The sequence below is a fragment of the Manis pentadactyla genome, chromosome 16, assembly GCF_030020395.1.
Source record: "Manis pentadactyla isolate mManPen7 chromosome 16, mManPen7.hap1, whole genome shotgun sequence".
NCBI lineage: Eukaryota > Metazoa > Chordata > Mammalia > Pholidota > Manidae > Manis > Manis pentadactyla.
The window spans coordinates 7021812-7036555 of NC_080034.1; the positions used below are offsets into that span (position 1 = coordinate 7021812).

At 42.1% G+C, this 14744-nt stretch overlaps 1 protein-coding gene across 1 annotated transcript in view; it reads right to left on the reverse strand.

The window, feature by feature from the left end:
* Window positions 1-14744, reverse strand: part of CD109 (CD109 molecule) — a 99295-nt gene that overhangs the window by 13360 nt on the left and 71191 nt on the right. The window contains exons 24-28 of the mRNA XM_036916195.2: window positions 5963-6044; window positions 4090-4318; window positions 2928-3093; window positions 1168-1358; window positions 561-716 (exon numbers count right to left, since the gene is read on the reverse strand). Of these exons, the coding sequence (XP_036772090.2) occupies window positions 561-716; window positions 1168-1358; window positions 2928-3093; window positions 4090-4318; window positions 5963-6044 (824 nt within the window). The remainder of the gene's footprint in view (window positions 1-560; window positions 717-1167; window positions 1359-2927; window positions 3094-4089; window positions 4319-5962; window positions 6045-14744) is intronic.

Consider the following 14744-nt stretch of genomic DNA (forward strand, 5'->3'; position numbering starts at 1 on the left):
GGAAACAAAGTCAGGGTCTAGCACAGCCCTTCACCCACTCTAAGGTGAGAGTTCTATCCCTGCGCCTATCGAGTCTCCTACGGAAAACACGCGGCGCAGCGTAAAAGAACCTGGTCTCTGGAGCCACGGGTTCAAACCCTCCCTCTCCTGCGAGTAGTGGTGACAGGACCTCGGATGAGTCACTTGGCCTCCCTCAGCCTCGTTTTATCAAGGGTACTGTGGGGATAAAAGTACCCACTTCTTGGCGTTGGTTTACAAAGTAAACGCAAAGCACATGTGGAAAGCCTGGCACAGCGCCGGTGAGGACGGGGCTCAGCGGGGGCCCACTCCTCCGCCCGCGGGGTGTGCCCGGGGCGCCTCCTTCCCCGCACCTCCCGGGGTCTCCCTCTCTGACCCCCTCCCCAGCTCAGCACGTCCACCAGGCAGGGCGCCCCTCCGCCCGCCTCTCCCCAGGGCCCTGGGAACGGCCTTGGCTGAGGGCAGCAGGATGGGACTAAGAGGTATTCCAGCGCAAGGGCTCCGCTGCCCAGACCCTGAGAGAACCACGCCCTCGTCCACACCTCTGCCGTCCGGAGGAGAAAGCGGTTCTGCGCGTCAATCAGAAACTTCACAGGCCTCGGCGAGCTGGGCCCCGTCACGGTCACGTGCACATCTGTCCTCTCTGTGTTCATGAGGGCTGCGAATTCAGACAGGGCCTTCAAGGCCACAACGGTGTCCTGTCGAGGAAAGAACGGTTGTGCGTGTAAGTACCTATCAAGGTCTCCAGAGAGTAAATTTAGCAAAGTTTAGGAGACCCCCCTATATGCTCATCCACTTCCTGGAGAGTGAAATGCCCCTTTATTCGTCTGTAAATGTCCTTGACCCAGAGGACAGGAGACTCTCGGAAATTCCTGCTGAATGGAACCGGGAACCTACTGTATCCACTACCACAGACGAAAAATGGTTAAAATAGACAGGCAACCAACTTAGTCCGTATAATGGCAGATAGAACATTTATCAATGACAAGAGAAAGTTAAAATCAGTAACTTAAACCTCTGACCTAAGTTACTAAACTTTTAAACTGTCAAGCAATTTTATGAAGTCATGAAAAAAAAAATAACCACATACTTCCTAACACACCCACACGTATATACAGCTGAAAAGAACTAAAACCTGTCGCCACCCACCTGGGTAGATGCAAAGCCTCCCAAGCTGTTTCTTTGCCTGCTTAGCCACCTCATAATCGGAATTCCCTCCGAAACCTGGAGCTGCAGGAAGTGTGAGAGCAGAGCATAGGCCGCAACTTCAATATCCAGGGAGCGCGGCTGCCAGGACTCGGAGAGCTGGGGCACTGGTGACACCCAGAACTGCATGCCTCCTGCAAGAGAAAAGTAGTAACAGTCTGACCAAGTACATAAAAATCACGTTTTATACCACTGAATACTCCTCTTACACTGGTCCAAGTTCACTTGACTAGAATTAAAACATACGTATTTCTATACATGTGTAGATTTATGCCAAATATATGTGTATTCATACACACACACACACACACACACACAGGCCACTTTTTCAACTAGTACAATTTAGAAACTTTTATTTCTTTCCTACTGCATATATTTGAGGATGTTTTGATGAAAATAATATCCCAAGAGAAATTCCATATGTTTAGTTCAAGACTAAGCAGCTATAAGTAAAGAAAAGCATACTATATTCCAGAAGATACTGTATATAACCTTTCTGACCAGGGTATCCCCAAAATATTTTAGGGCGCACTGGAAAGAACCCTGTCCCAGGAATCTGCCACTAATGAGCCTAATATTCTGGGAAACCTCTCCTTTTTTTCATTATTTGAAGGCTGGTGTTATAAGTTCAAACTCCAAACCCCCAAGAAAAAACGAGGGACCCTGGCCAACTCAACAGTCTTCCTAAAGACGTTCCCGGGGCTCCCAGAGCAGCATGCGACGTGGTGAGAACACAACAGCAAATATTATTACTTAGATGATGATTACGCTTAAGTGGGACATGAAGTCACTACCACACAGCCACGCAGAGAAGAAACGTCAAGGGCTACTCCGGCTTCTATGCGACAGTCATCTAGGCCCCAGCACTGCAACAGGTAATAAGGACTCAATATTTATTACTGCTAATAATAATACACTATTTTTTTTTATAGTCTTAGAAGTCCCTAGGCACTTTCCACAGCTCTCCCTTCTTGAATTAACAGAGCTCTGAATCAGTGGGCATGATCTGAAATTATTTCTGCCCACCCATCCCCCGCCACCCTCTCTCTCTCTCTCACATACACTCACACACACACACACACACACACACACACACACACACACACACACACACCAGATCCCGGACTATAGGGGTCACTTGGGATGTACCAACATCTATACTTTTTGTCCTGTTGAGGCCCATTCACACACGATCATACTCACAGCTCACTGACGGCATTTTTTAGCATTTGCATCTCTATTCACTAGGATTTTCGTTTCCGTGTTGAACACTTGCTATGTAGCAGGCACTGTACATGATCCCACTTAATTCCTACAGCAACCCTAAAATAGGGGTCATGACCATTTTACAGTTGGGGAAACTGAAGCTCATAAAGGTAAGTAGTAGAGCCAGGATCTGAACCCAAGTCTCTCCACAGCCCAAGGTCTTGACCACCTAACCAGAGTGGCATCTAACTGACACAGGGCCTGACCCAAAAGAGAAATAGCCAAGCCCCAAAATTCCCTATAAACTGTAGGGAAGAGGAGACCCTGCAGTATGACCATGTCACAGCCTTCTGATCTCTTTTGAGTTTCATTTTTCATCCTATTCAGAAGACATCAATGTAACTAACTTCATATCTGCCTTACAAAACTTTCTCACATAATTTATGCACTTCATAATGCACACAGGGTAACAATCTCAAACGGATCCCGGGCATCACCTTCTCGCTCTGCTCTCCGAGTCAGCATACTCAAAGCTTCTTTGGCTACAGGGCTTCCCACGGACGACAGCGCGTAAGTTATGAGAGCTAGAGTGTAATTGTCTGAAATTCCTCTATTGAATTCAGACTCCAAAAAGTTGATAGACTCTTGCACATCAATATTAGGCTTGGAAGGAAAAAAATACATATTTTACTATTCGAAAGAACACATTACCATTAAATGAAAAGTATTTTCAAACATTCATTCAAAAACTAATTTCAGCATCTATTAAGCACCTGACTTTGTCCTACACAGCAGGAACCAAGGGTGACCATTGATTTGCATGTGAGAGTGACACTGCTTTTCAGTTTTTATGAGTAAGTAGGCACCATTCCTTAGAGGGAATAAAAAATAAATAACCTTTGGCCAGTGTTTCTCCCATTCACTGTCATGAACTCAGATGAGAACATAAAATACAGCTTGAGAAATATATTTCTCATAGTTTATCTCAGGTGTTGAAGCTCTAAATTCAGGAGAAAGTTTATCTTCTACATGCCTTATTTAGGGCTGGAAAAATAGTAGGAGCCTAATATAATGAATGGCTGTTTTGATCATGTGAAATGCAACTGGCACTAGGCAGTGAAGGCAACAATGGCTGAGACGGCTCTGGAGCAAAGTCAAGCTCATTAGCATGGCTTTGCAGGCATACCCCCCTCATGCAGGCATCCATGCCCACTTAACACACTTCTGAGAGTGCAGATGTACTTATACCAAATTAGCAGACATTGCAATTGCTCAGTGATATATTAGAATTTTAAAAACCCTTCACAACCTGAATTTGCTAGACTGCATTCCCAAATTCTGAAGCATTTTCTATCCCCTAAGAAATCAACCTTTCCAATGACAAAACATCTATTGACTATCTTACCAACAGCAAATACAACATTTATATGAGAAAGCATTTCAGAATTCTCTTAGTTGCTTGGAAAGAGTGGGTTCATATTTTTATTCTCAGTTTTTGAAATGTGGCCACAAATGCAAAGCAAAAAAGGTGACCAAATTCACTCTTCAAACGTGATATAAAAGTGCAAAACTCTTCAACCTTCCAGACATATATCTGGCCCATCAAGACCTACTTACCTTGTTTCCCACCCATCATTTATTTAATTAAAGATTAAATACCTGATACTTTTTATATCCCAGGATAGAAGTGACAATATAAGCTGTGAGCGTCACTGGACTCTCCTGGCCACCTTGCAGCTCCCTGTGGATCACTCTCCCTGGCTCCCAGAATCCACCATTGGACTTCTGATGCCCTTGGAGCCACACATACGTTCTCTGCAACACATTCTGATCGATATCTATGTAAGGATCAGCCTCAAGGAAGCATCTTAAAACAAAAGCTGACAACCTTGGTGAAAAGAGGGGGGAAATCACATAAAATACACTTTATAGAGTCTTCCAAACAACACTGAGCAAGAAAAATACCAACAATAACAACACTTTTCTTCCCATAGGAGATTCACCAGAACGGGAACCACGGAAGAAGGAACGAACGGGAGAAAGGCCACAGGGACGGCCACCGCGTAAGCGTGGCTGCAGAACTCCAGGGCAGCTCACAAAGTATCAGATTTGGAAAGGAACTTGTAGCTCAACGAATCCAGCCTCATTATTTTATAGAGTGAGAATTCAGCCTTCTAGCAGGCTTAAATAAACTGCCCGAGGTCATTCACCCTGGACTGTTATGTATTTACCAAGGAAGGTGTCATCACATACTTCTCTTGGCCCTAAAGCTGTGCGTGAAGCATACAGAGTTCGCAGTCTGCCTGCAGCTCTTCCAGTTAAAGGAAGTAGGTATTTTCTCTCCTGTAAGACAGGAGTCAGCAACTCACAGCCTGGGGCCAAGTCCGTCTATGTGTGCCTCTCCCCATCACCCTCCACCAAAGAATACATTTTAAAGGGAAAAAGAGAGGAAGGGGTGGAGGGCAGAGAGGGGAGAATATGCAGCGGAGATGGCAGCGCCTGACCTATTACTGCCTGTCTGCCAACCCCGCTTGGGAACCCTGCATGTGAACATGCAGAGGGTGTCAGCAATAACACACTGAGGCCTTCTGTCTGCGGACCTACACCCTGACTCGTGCCAGAAGAAAAGCTGAAGCATGTATGTTTCACCCTAGAAAGGGCTTAGTGGGCAAATATTACGAACATTCAGTAATATCCAGTTCTCTTTTGAGTATGCAGACGAATTCACTTCTGAGCCCCCTTGAAGTGAAGCACAGCCATGTGGCCGCCTCTGAAAACGATAAAAGGAAAAAATGGCACCCCAGGCTTAAACACCTAACTGCCAGTGCTGGATATGCCAGCCTTCTCTTCCCGAGCTGCCGGGAGGCTCAGGAAGAAGTGGTGAGACAACAGCCATGGGTGCATCCACTGGAAATGCCCCGTGAGCAGGGGAGAAGCCTTTGTTGTTAATAAGCTACTGAGATTTGAGGGGGTTGTTTCTACAGCACAACTTGACTGACCCTACTGACAGTTATCCCATCTTTTTCTGAGTGAAATACAGAATTGAAGGTAATGCAAGAGAGAAATAATTTTCCAAAATCAGCCATGCAGAGATCCCATTCTGGAGGACTCTGCATGTTCATTACTTAATTCTGTCACTGTTTTTCACAAAAAAAATAACCTTAAAGAAGCTATGTTGACTGTATTAGCACCAAATTCATGCTGATCATGTCTGACCAAAAAAAGAACCACATCACAATCTCCTGATATTTCTAAGCTATTTTCCTGGTCAGCTGTGCCATCTTCATGAAGTATTTTTATCTCTGCTTTGCCCTCCAAAAATAAGAGGGTTTATGACTTTCCTAAATAAGAACATTTGATTTGCTGCTGTTTTAAAACCATATTTAAAAGGAGAATCTCTTTTACAGCCAGGCTATGGGAAAAGCGACCTCCGAGCCTATTTGCAGAGAGACACATCTGTCAGTCTCATGCCTTGCGACCCCGGGAGAGCATATCCCAGGACACGGATTTGTTCTGCTCACAGAACACTTACCAAGTGCTCCCAGAAGGGTCGTCGTTGCCAAAAGCACTGAAGGAGCCGTCCGCCCTCTGATAAAGAAGCTCCCTCTGGTAACCTGAATGCCCCAGAACAGAAAGTCAGTGTGACCAGCTTAACGTGAGTGAGCGTTTCTAGGCACAGCTCCATACTGAGGGAACACGGGCAGAGGATGGGAAACAAGACGTCAGATCAGCAACTGATAATAAATATGTCTATATGAAGTGCTGAGGGGAATTTAAAATATCAAGGCTTTTCAAGCAGAATGTGTAAAGTGAGAACTGTGACAGTCCCAGATTAAACTCAGAAGAATCTACCACACAGGCAGCCAGGCCAGCCATTCACAAGCCAGCAAATTCAAGACCAACTTCTATTTAACTCTGTAGAGTTGGCTCAGTGGTTTCAAGGCTTAGTCATCCAAGACAGTTTGCTACAGAAGAAAAGTACTGCCTAGAGTATCATAATTAAAGTTTAAGGCTAAAACAGAAAACATCTCTACTTCCTATTTTAAGGTCTGCAACAGAGGAGGGCAAGTTGCTAAATAATCCAAAACAATGGCTCTAAGCTCTTTGGCTGTGGCCAACATGAGGCAAACTAGACCAGCTGGTCTTCCCACCCCCTCAACAACAAGTTCCCAAAACAAAAAAGGTCCTGGGTAGTAAGTCTCACTGTAGAAGTAAGTTGGGGAGGGGGCTCAGGCTCCCTAACCTGGTTTAACAAAAACAGCCATTTCATATTTGCAAGTAAATGATTGCAAAGAAGACGCAGACGTTTCATATTTGCAAAGCAGTGCACGCATGCAGGTCTCAGACCAGTGACCGGGAAATCCTAGGCCAAACTCTGATAGAGACACCAGGTGATCCACAACAAAGGACCTTGCCAAACATGAAATTAAATGGCAATAATTCAGCCTTAAAAAGCAAGCAGGAGCAGAAGCCAGGAAGAGTCCCAACACAGGGCATTATCAGTGACTCTCAGATAACCAAGCCTCCTTCCTGAAAATCCCAGGATCCGCTCCAGACAGACAAGGGGGGACACACAGTGAGCCTGGCAGCAGGCCCTGGAGAGCCTGGAAACCGTAGACATGGAACATGTTGAATTCAGTCCCTAGTCAACTCTAGTAACAGAAGAATTTACTTTAGAACACCACGTTTTAAAAGCAGCAGTAACACTAAGTATTCACATTTGACTAACAAAACATGAGCGTCAATGGTTTAAAATTAATTAATCTGCTCTTGCCACATCCCAGACTTTTCTCCTTGAACCTTTCCACAAGAAACACCAAATCTGAATATATGGCTTAAGCTCCAATAAGGCAATGCACATGAAAAACAAGACACTGTTCATGGTGCCCTTTAAGGCCTGTGGTAAAAGAGACATAAACAACATTTAAGTGGTGACAGAATGTTGCTTAATTTAAAGAATGGGGTTATAATCCTTACACTTAAAACTGAAATATTAGGGTAGAGCAATAAACTAGCCTTTATCAAATATTGACTATGTGTCACGAATTGTTCAAAGCCCTTTTCAGGTATTAAATCAGGAAATTATCACAATGACTCTATGACAGAGATGCTGTTATTCCCACTTAGAGACGATGAAACCAGAACCCAGAATACAACAAGCACAAGGTCACACAGCTAGCAGGTATTGAAGGCAGGAATTAGCCAAGGTCTATCCATCTCCAAAGCTGCTGTTTCCTGTAATTCACTGAGGCCCAAAGTCAGTAAAAGAAGGAATATAATACAGATCAGAGCAGAAATAAATAAAATCAAGAAGAATTAAACAACAGAAAGAATCGATGAAACCAGGAGCCGGCTCTTCAAGAAAATAAGTAAAATAGATAAACCCCTAATGAGACTTATCAAGGAAAAAAGAGGGTGTACCCACATAAACAGAATCAGAAATGAGAAAGAAAAATCACTGCAGACACCATAGAAACACAAAGAATTACTAGAGAATACTATGAAAAACTATATGCTTACAAATTGGATGACCTAGAAGAAATGGACAACTTTCTAGAAAAATACAACCTTCCAAGACTGACCCAGGAAGAAACAGAAAATCTGAACAGACCAATACCAGCAATGAAATTGAATTGGTAATCAAAAAACTACCTAAGAACAAAACCTCTGGACCAGATGGCTTAACTGCTGAATTTTATCAAACATTTTGTGAAGACCTAATACCCATCCTCCTTAAAGTTTTCCAAAAAGTAGAAGAGGAGGGAATACTTCCAAACTCATTCTGTGAGGCCAGCATCACTCTAATACCAAAACCAGGCAGACATCACAAAAAAAGAAAATTACAGACCAATATCCCTGATGAACACAGATGTAAAAATACTCAATGAAATATTAGAAAACCAAATTCAAAAATACATCAAAAAAGATCATCCATCATGATCAAGTAGGATTTATTCCAGGGATGCAAGGATGGTACAATATTTGAAAATCCATCAACATCATCCACCACATTAACAAAAAGAAGGACAAAGATCACATGATCATCTCCACAGATGCTGAAAAAGCATTTGACAAAATTCAATATCCATTCATGATAAAAATTCTCAACAAAATGGGTATAGAGGGCAAAAGTACCTCAACATAATAAAGGCCATATATGACAAAACCACAGCCAATATTATACTTAACAGCAAAAAGCTGAAAGCTTTTCCTTTAAGATCGCGAACAAGACGAGGATGCCCACTCTCCCCACTTTTATTCAACATAGTTCTGGAGGTCCTAGCCACGGCATCAAACAACACAAAGAAGTAAAAGGCAACCAGATTGGCAAGGAAGAAGTTAAAATGTCATTGTTTTTGGATGACATGATATTGTACACAAAAAACCCTAAAGAATCCACCCAAAAACTACTAGAACTAATAACTGAATTTAGCAAAGTTCCAGGATACAAAATTAATACACAGAAATCTGTTGCATTCCTATACACTAATGATGAAGTAGAAGAAAGAGAAATCAGGAAAACAACTCAATTTACAATTACAGCAGAAAGAATAAAATATGTGGAAATAAACCTAATCAAGGAGATGAAAGACCTATGCCCTGAAAAATACAAGATACTCTTAAGAGAAATTAAAGAAGACACCAATAAATGGAAATACATCCCGTGCTCATGGATAGAAAGAATTAATATTGTCAAAATGCCTATCCTGCTAAAGCAATCTACAGATTCAATGCAATCCCTACCAAAATACCAACAGCACTCTTCAATGAACTAGAACAAATAGTTTTAAAATTCATATGGAACCACAGAAGACCCCAAATAGCCAAAGCAATCCTGAGAAGGAAGGATAAAGCTAGGGGGATTATGCTCCCCAACTTCAAGCTCTACTATAAAGCCACAGTAATCAAGACAATTTGGTACTGGCACAAAAACAGACCCATAGATCAATGGGATAGAATAGAGAGCCCAAATATAAACCCAAGCATATATGGTCAATTAATATATGATATAGGAGTGATGAATGTACAATGGGGAAATGATAGCCTCTTCAACAGCTGGTGTGGTCAAAACTGGACAGCTACATACAAGGGAAAGAAACTGGATTATTGTCTAACCATATACACAAAAGTAAACTCAAAATGGATCAAAGACCTAAATGTAAGTCATGAAACCATAAAACTCTCAGAAGAAAACATAAGTAAAAATCTATTGAATATAAACATGAGCAACTTTTTTCTGAAGGCATCTTCTTGGGCAAGGAAACAAAAGCAAAAATGAACAAATGAGACTACGTCAAATGAAAAAGCTTCTGTAAAGCAAAGGGCACCGTCAGCAGAACAAAAAGGTATCCTACAGTATGGGAGAATATATTAATAAATGACAGACCCGACATGGGGTTAACATCCAAAGTATATAAAGAACTCACATGCCTCAACACCCAAAAAGCAAATAACCCAATTAAAAAATGGGTGGAGGATTTGAACAGACACTTCTCCAAAGAAGAAATTCAGATGGCCAACAGACACATGAAAAGATGCTCCACATCACTAATTATCAGGGAAATGCAAATTAAAACCGCAATGAGATATCACCTCACACCAGATAAGATGGCCAACATCCAAAAGACAAGAAACAACAAATGTTGGTGAGGATGTGGAGGAAGGGGAACCCTCCTACACTGCTGGTGGGAATATAAACTAGTTCAACCATTGTGGAAAGCAGTATGGAGGTTCCTCAAAAAGCTAAAAATAGAAATACCATTTGACCCAGGAATTCCACTCCTAGGAATTTACCCAAAGAAAATAAGATCCCTGATTCAAAAAGGCCTATGTGCCCCTATGTTTATCACTGCACTATTTACAACAGCCCAGATATGGAAGCAGCCTAAGTGTCCATCAGTAGATGAATGGATAAAGAAGATGTGGTACATATACACAATGGAGTATTATTCAGCCATAAGAAGAAAACAAATCCTACCATTTGCAACAACATGGATGGAGCTGGAGGGTATTATGCTCAGTGAAATAAGCCAGGTGAGAAAGACAAGTGCCAAATGATTTCACTGATCTGTAGAGATAGCAACGAAGCAAAACTGAAGGAGAAAAACAGCAGCAGACTCAGAGACTCCAAGAAGGGACTAGCAGTTACCAAAGGGAGGAGTGGGGGAGAGGGGTTGGGGAGGGAGGGGGAAGGGGATTGAGGGACATTATTTTTAGTACACATGGTGTGGGGGGGATCAGGGGGAAGACAGTATAGCACAGAGAAGACACGTAGTGACTCTGTGGCATCTTACTACGCTGATGGACAGTGACTGCAATGGGGTGGGGGGAGGACTTGATAATATGAGTGGATGTAGTAACCACATTGTTTTTCATGTGAACCATTCATAAGAGTGTATATCAATGATACCTTAATTAAAAAAGTAAAAGAAACCACACACCCCTTTGGCCTTCTTGCCAGCACAGCCAGACCTCTGATTCCTTCTCCCCATCCCTTCCCCAGGATTGCTACCCTGGAGGGGATGGAGATCAGAAAATGTGATCAGAATGAATCAGGAGAAGGAACAAAAGGGCCAGGTAGACGGAGGAAAGCAGCAGACTCTGCCCTCCCTCGCCTGACTTCAGGCTTCCCACCTGCAGCAGCCTACGCCGGAGGAAGAGAGCTGTAACTGTGAATCAAGACTGATCATTTAACTATGACATGGGACTAGGAGGCATCTTTGGTTATCTCTAAATGATGAGAAAAAATCATGGGAATGGCCTTAAATTTCATTCAAGGGCAAAAAAAGAACTCGCCCCAGAGAATAATAAAAGGAGAGTAGTAGACAAAATTAAAATTGCTTCATGATTTAATTCCAAAGCAGGGCTTGTTCAACATAAGAGATATAGCTGAAGCCCAAGAAGAAAGGGAGGGAGGGAGGGAGGGTGGGAAGGAAAGAAGGAAAGGGGAAGGGGAAGGAAAAATAGAAGGGCAGAAGAGTTGAAAACCACGGTAAAGGAAAATGTGCAAAAGTAGAGTAAAATGAAAGTCAAATAAGAGGAGAAAAAAGATAAGAATATTAGAATATAAGAATTCTAACGTCCAGCTGATGAAGGGTAGCAGAATATGCCTCTGCAAAATAGGCCGCTTTGGCCTAAGGATTATTCTGAGAGAAACGCAATGAGAAAGCAGCAAATGCAAGGAAAGCTCTCTGCCCTTCCGTTATTTGCTTAGCAATGACATAAATTACTAAAGATGTCCCCCCGCCCCTACCACAAAGGACAGTCGTGGATCACCAGGGACAACTGTGCCAGCACCAGATGAATCTACATAACCAACTGCAAAAACGAGCTTTTCTCTTCCATTAATTTCACCACATATTTGCCTTCCCTCCATTTGCCACCCCAGAAAGTCAAAGTCCTTTTCCTTTGTCTTAGGACTTCTCTAAAAATGTACTGTTCTTCATAAACATGAGTGACCTCTTCTTGAACATATCTCCCCGGGCAAGGGAAACAAATGCAAAAATGAACAAGTGGGACTATATTAAGCTGAAAAGCTTCTGTACAGCAAAAGACACCATCAATAGAACAAAAAGGAACCCTACAGTATGGGAGAATATATTTGAAAATGACACATCCCATAAAGGCTTGACGTCCAGAATATATAAAGAGCTCACACACCTCAACAAACAAAAAACAAATAACCCAATTAAAAAATGGGCAGAGGAACTGAACAGACGGTTCTCCAAAAAAGAAATACAGATGGCCAACAGACACATGAAAAGATGCTCCACATCGCTAATTATCAGAGAAATGCAAATTAAAACTACAATGAGGTATCACCTCACACCAGTAAGGATGGCTGCCATCCAAATGACAAACAACAACAAATGTTGGCGAGGCTGTGGAGAAAGGGGAACCCTCCTACACTGCTGGTGGGAATGTAAGTTAGTTCAACCATTGTGGAAAGCAGTATGGAGGTACATCAAAATGCTCAAAACAGACTTACCATTTGACCCAGGAATTGCACTCCTAGGAATTTACCCTAAGAATGCAGCAATCAAGTATGAGAAAAATCAGTGCACCCCTATGTTTATCGCAGCACTATTTACAATAGCCAAGAATTGGAAGCAACCTAAATGTCCATTGATAGATAAATGGATAAAGAAGATGTGGTACATATACACAATGGAATACTACTCAGCCATAAGAAAAGGGCAAATCCAATCATTTGCAGCAACATGGATGGAGCTGGAGGGTATTATGCTCAGTGAAACAAGCCAAGCGGAGAAAGAGAAATACCAAATGATTTCACTCATCTGTGGAATATAAGAACAAAGGAAAAACTGAAGGAACAAAACAGCACCAGAATCACAGAACTCAAGAATGGACTAACAGGTACCAAAGGGAAAGGGACTGGGGAGGATGGGGAGGATGGGTGGGCAGGGAGGGATAAGGGGGTGGGAGAAGTAGGGGGGTATTAAGATTAACATGCATGGGGGGGTAGGAGAAAAGGAAGGGCTGTACAACACAGAGAAGGCAAGTAGTGATTCTACAACATTTTGCTATGCTGATGGACAGTGACTGTAAAGGGGTTTATAGGGGGGACCTGGTATAGGGGAGAGCCTAGTAAACATAATATTCGTCATGTAAGTGTAGATTAGTGATACCAAAAACAAAAAAAAAAAAAAAAAAAAAGGGCAGTTCCTGTGTGGTAACCTCCAATGAGTTCTACACAAGGGTATAAAGAGGATATAAAAGTGTAGGCAAAGGGTCTGTTTGTGTTTATACAGAGGATCAAAGCCTAATTGGCCTACCCCGAAAATGAACTAAGATACGATATGAAAAAGAACTTCCAACATCACCACTCTCTGGAAGACTCATGCCAGAAGATGATCATCAAAAAACCCCAACAAAGATCCACGCACTGCTACAGCTGTAGATGCACTCATCCCACCAGCTCCTGGACTTGCCATGGGAATGAAGGAGATATGTAAGCTGGCCTGTGCACACAGTAAAACAACAAATTTGACTGGATCTATACTGTTGCAACTCAACCAAGAATTAGGAGAAGTGCAAATTGTAGAGCTCCAAAATCTTCCAACTACAGACTATTTACTGTTAAAAGAACATAAGGAATGTGAACATTCCCCAGGAATGGGTTGTTTTAATTTGTCTGATTTCTCTCAGACTGTTCAAGTTCAGTTGGACAATATCCACCATGTCATAGATAAGTTTTCACAAATGCCTAAGGTGCCTAACTGGTTTTCTTGGTTTCACTGGAGATGGCTGGTAATTACAGATATGCTTTGGTTATGTAACTATACTCCTATTATGTTAATGTGTGTGCACAATTTAATTAGTAGTTAAAACGTATACATGCTGAAGTTACTCTACAAGAAGATATGTCAAAGAAATAATCAATCTTCCCATGTTTTCTTCCGCCTGCTACTTCTATAGCTTTTCTTCTTCCTTCCTAATTACAACCCTTAAATAGAATTCGTGCCTCGTATCAAATTTACCGAGTATCATAATTCTTCCAAGTGGTAAAGATACCTCAAGACAAATGCTGGGCATAGAAGCCACAGGGCATAAATCTGCAAAGAAGTAGAAAGCCAACCTTTTCAAAGAATATTTCTTCTCTCTCACTTACCAACTTTACATTTCCCTGTATGGCCCCGGAAGATGACTGGTTAGCCAGAGACGGGTAAGATTCCTCAAGGGAGGAACAACCTAAGACAGGCACAGTCGCAGGGGGGCCATCAGGTGAGAAATTGGGGATCAACAGAGGTGAGGCTTAGAACCTCACCCCCCCTGTTCTGAGAGAAATCTTCTGCATACGTGGATGTTTTATTGCCCTTGTCTAGCTTGGATTAACACATAGTCTACAGGCACACACCTGATCATCTACATTTGCTCTCTTACAACACTAAACTATGTTTTCTACCTTTATCTTGTATCTACCTACCACTTCAGCATTTTATTAAAAATAATAATAATAAAGAGAGAAATGTAGTATCCACACATAAATCAAGTATAAAAACCAAATGAGTATTCATATTTGAACTGACTGTTTAGAGTTCATAATGCATGAGCAAAACTGAAAGTTTCTGTGATGACTGCCCTTGTACTGTTCACTATGTAACTTATTCATTATGTAAGAATTTGTTCTCCATGTAAGAACTTGTTTGTTATGCATCAGAAGATTGGAGACTGACGAAAATTAGGCTTGGGGTGGATTAATGATTGTGCATTGAGCATTGACTCCCCTATACAGAATTTTATTGTTGTTAACAACCATTTGATCAATAAATATGAGAGATGCCCTCACAAAA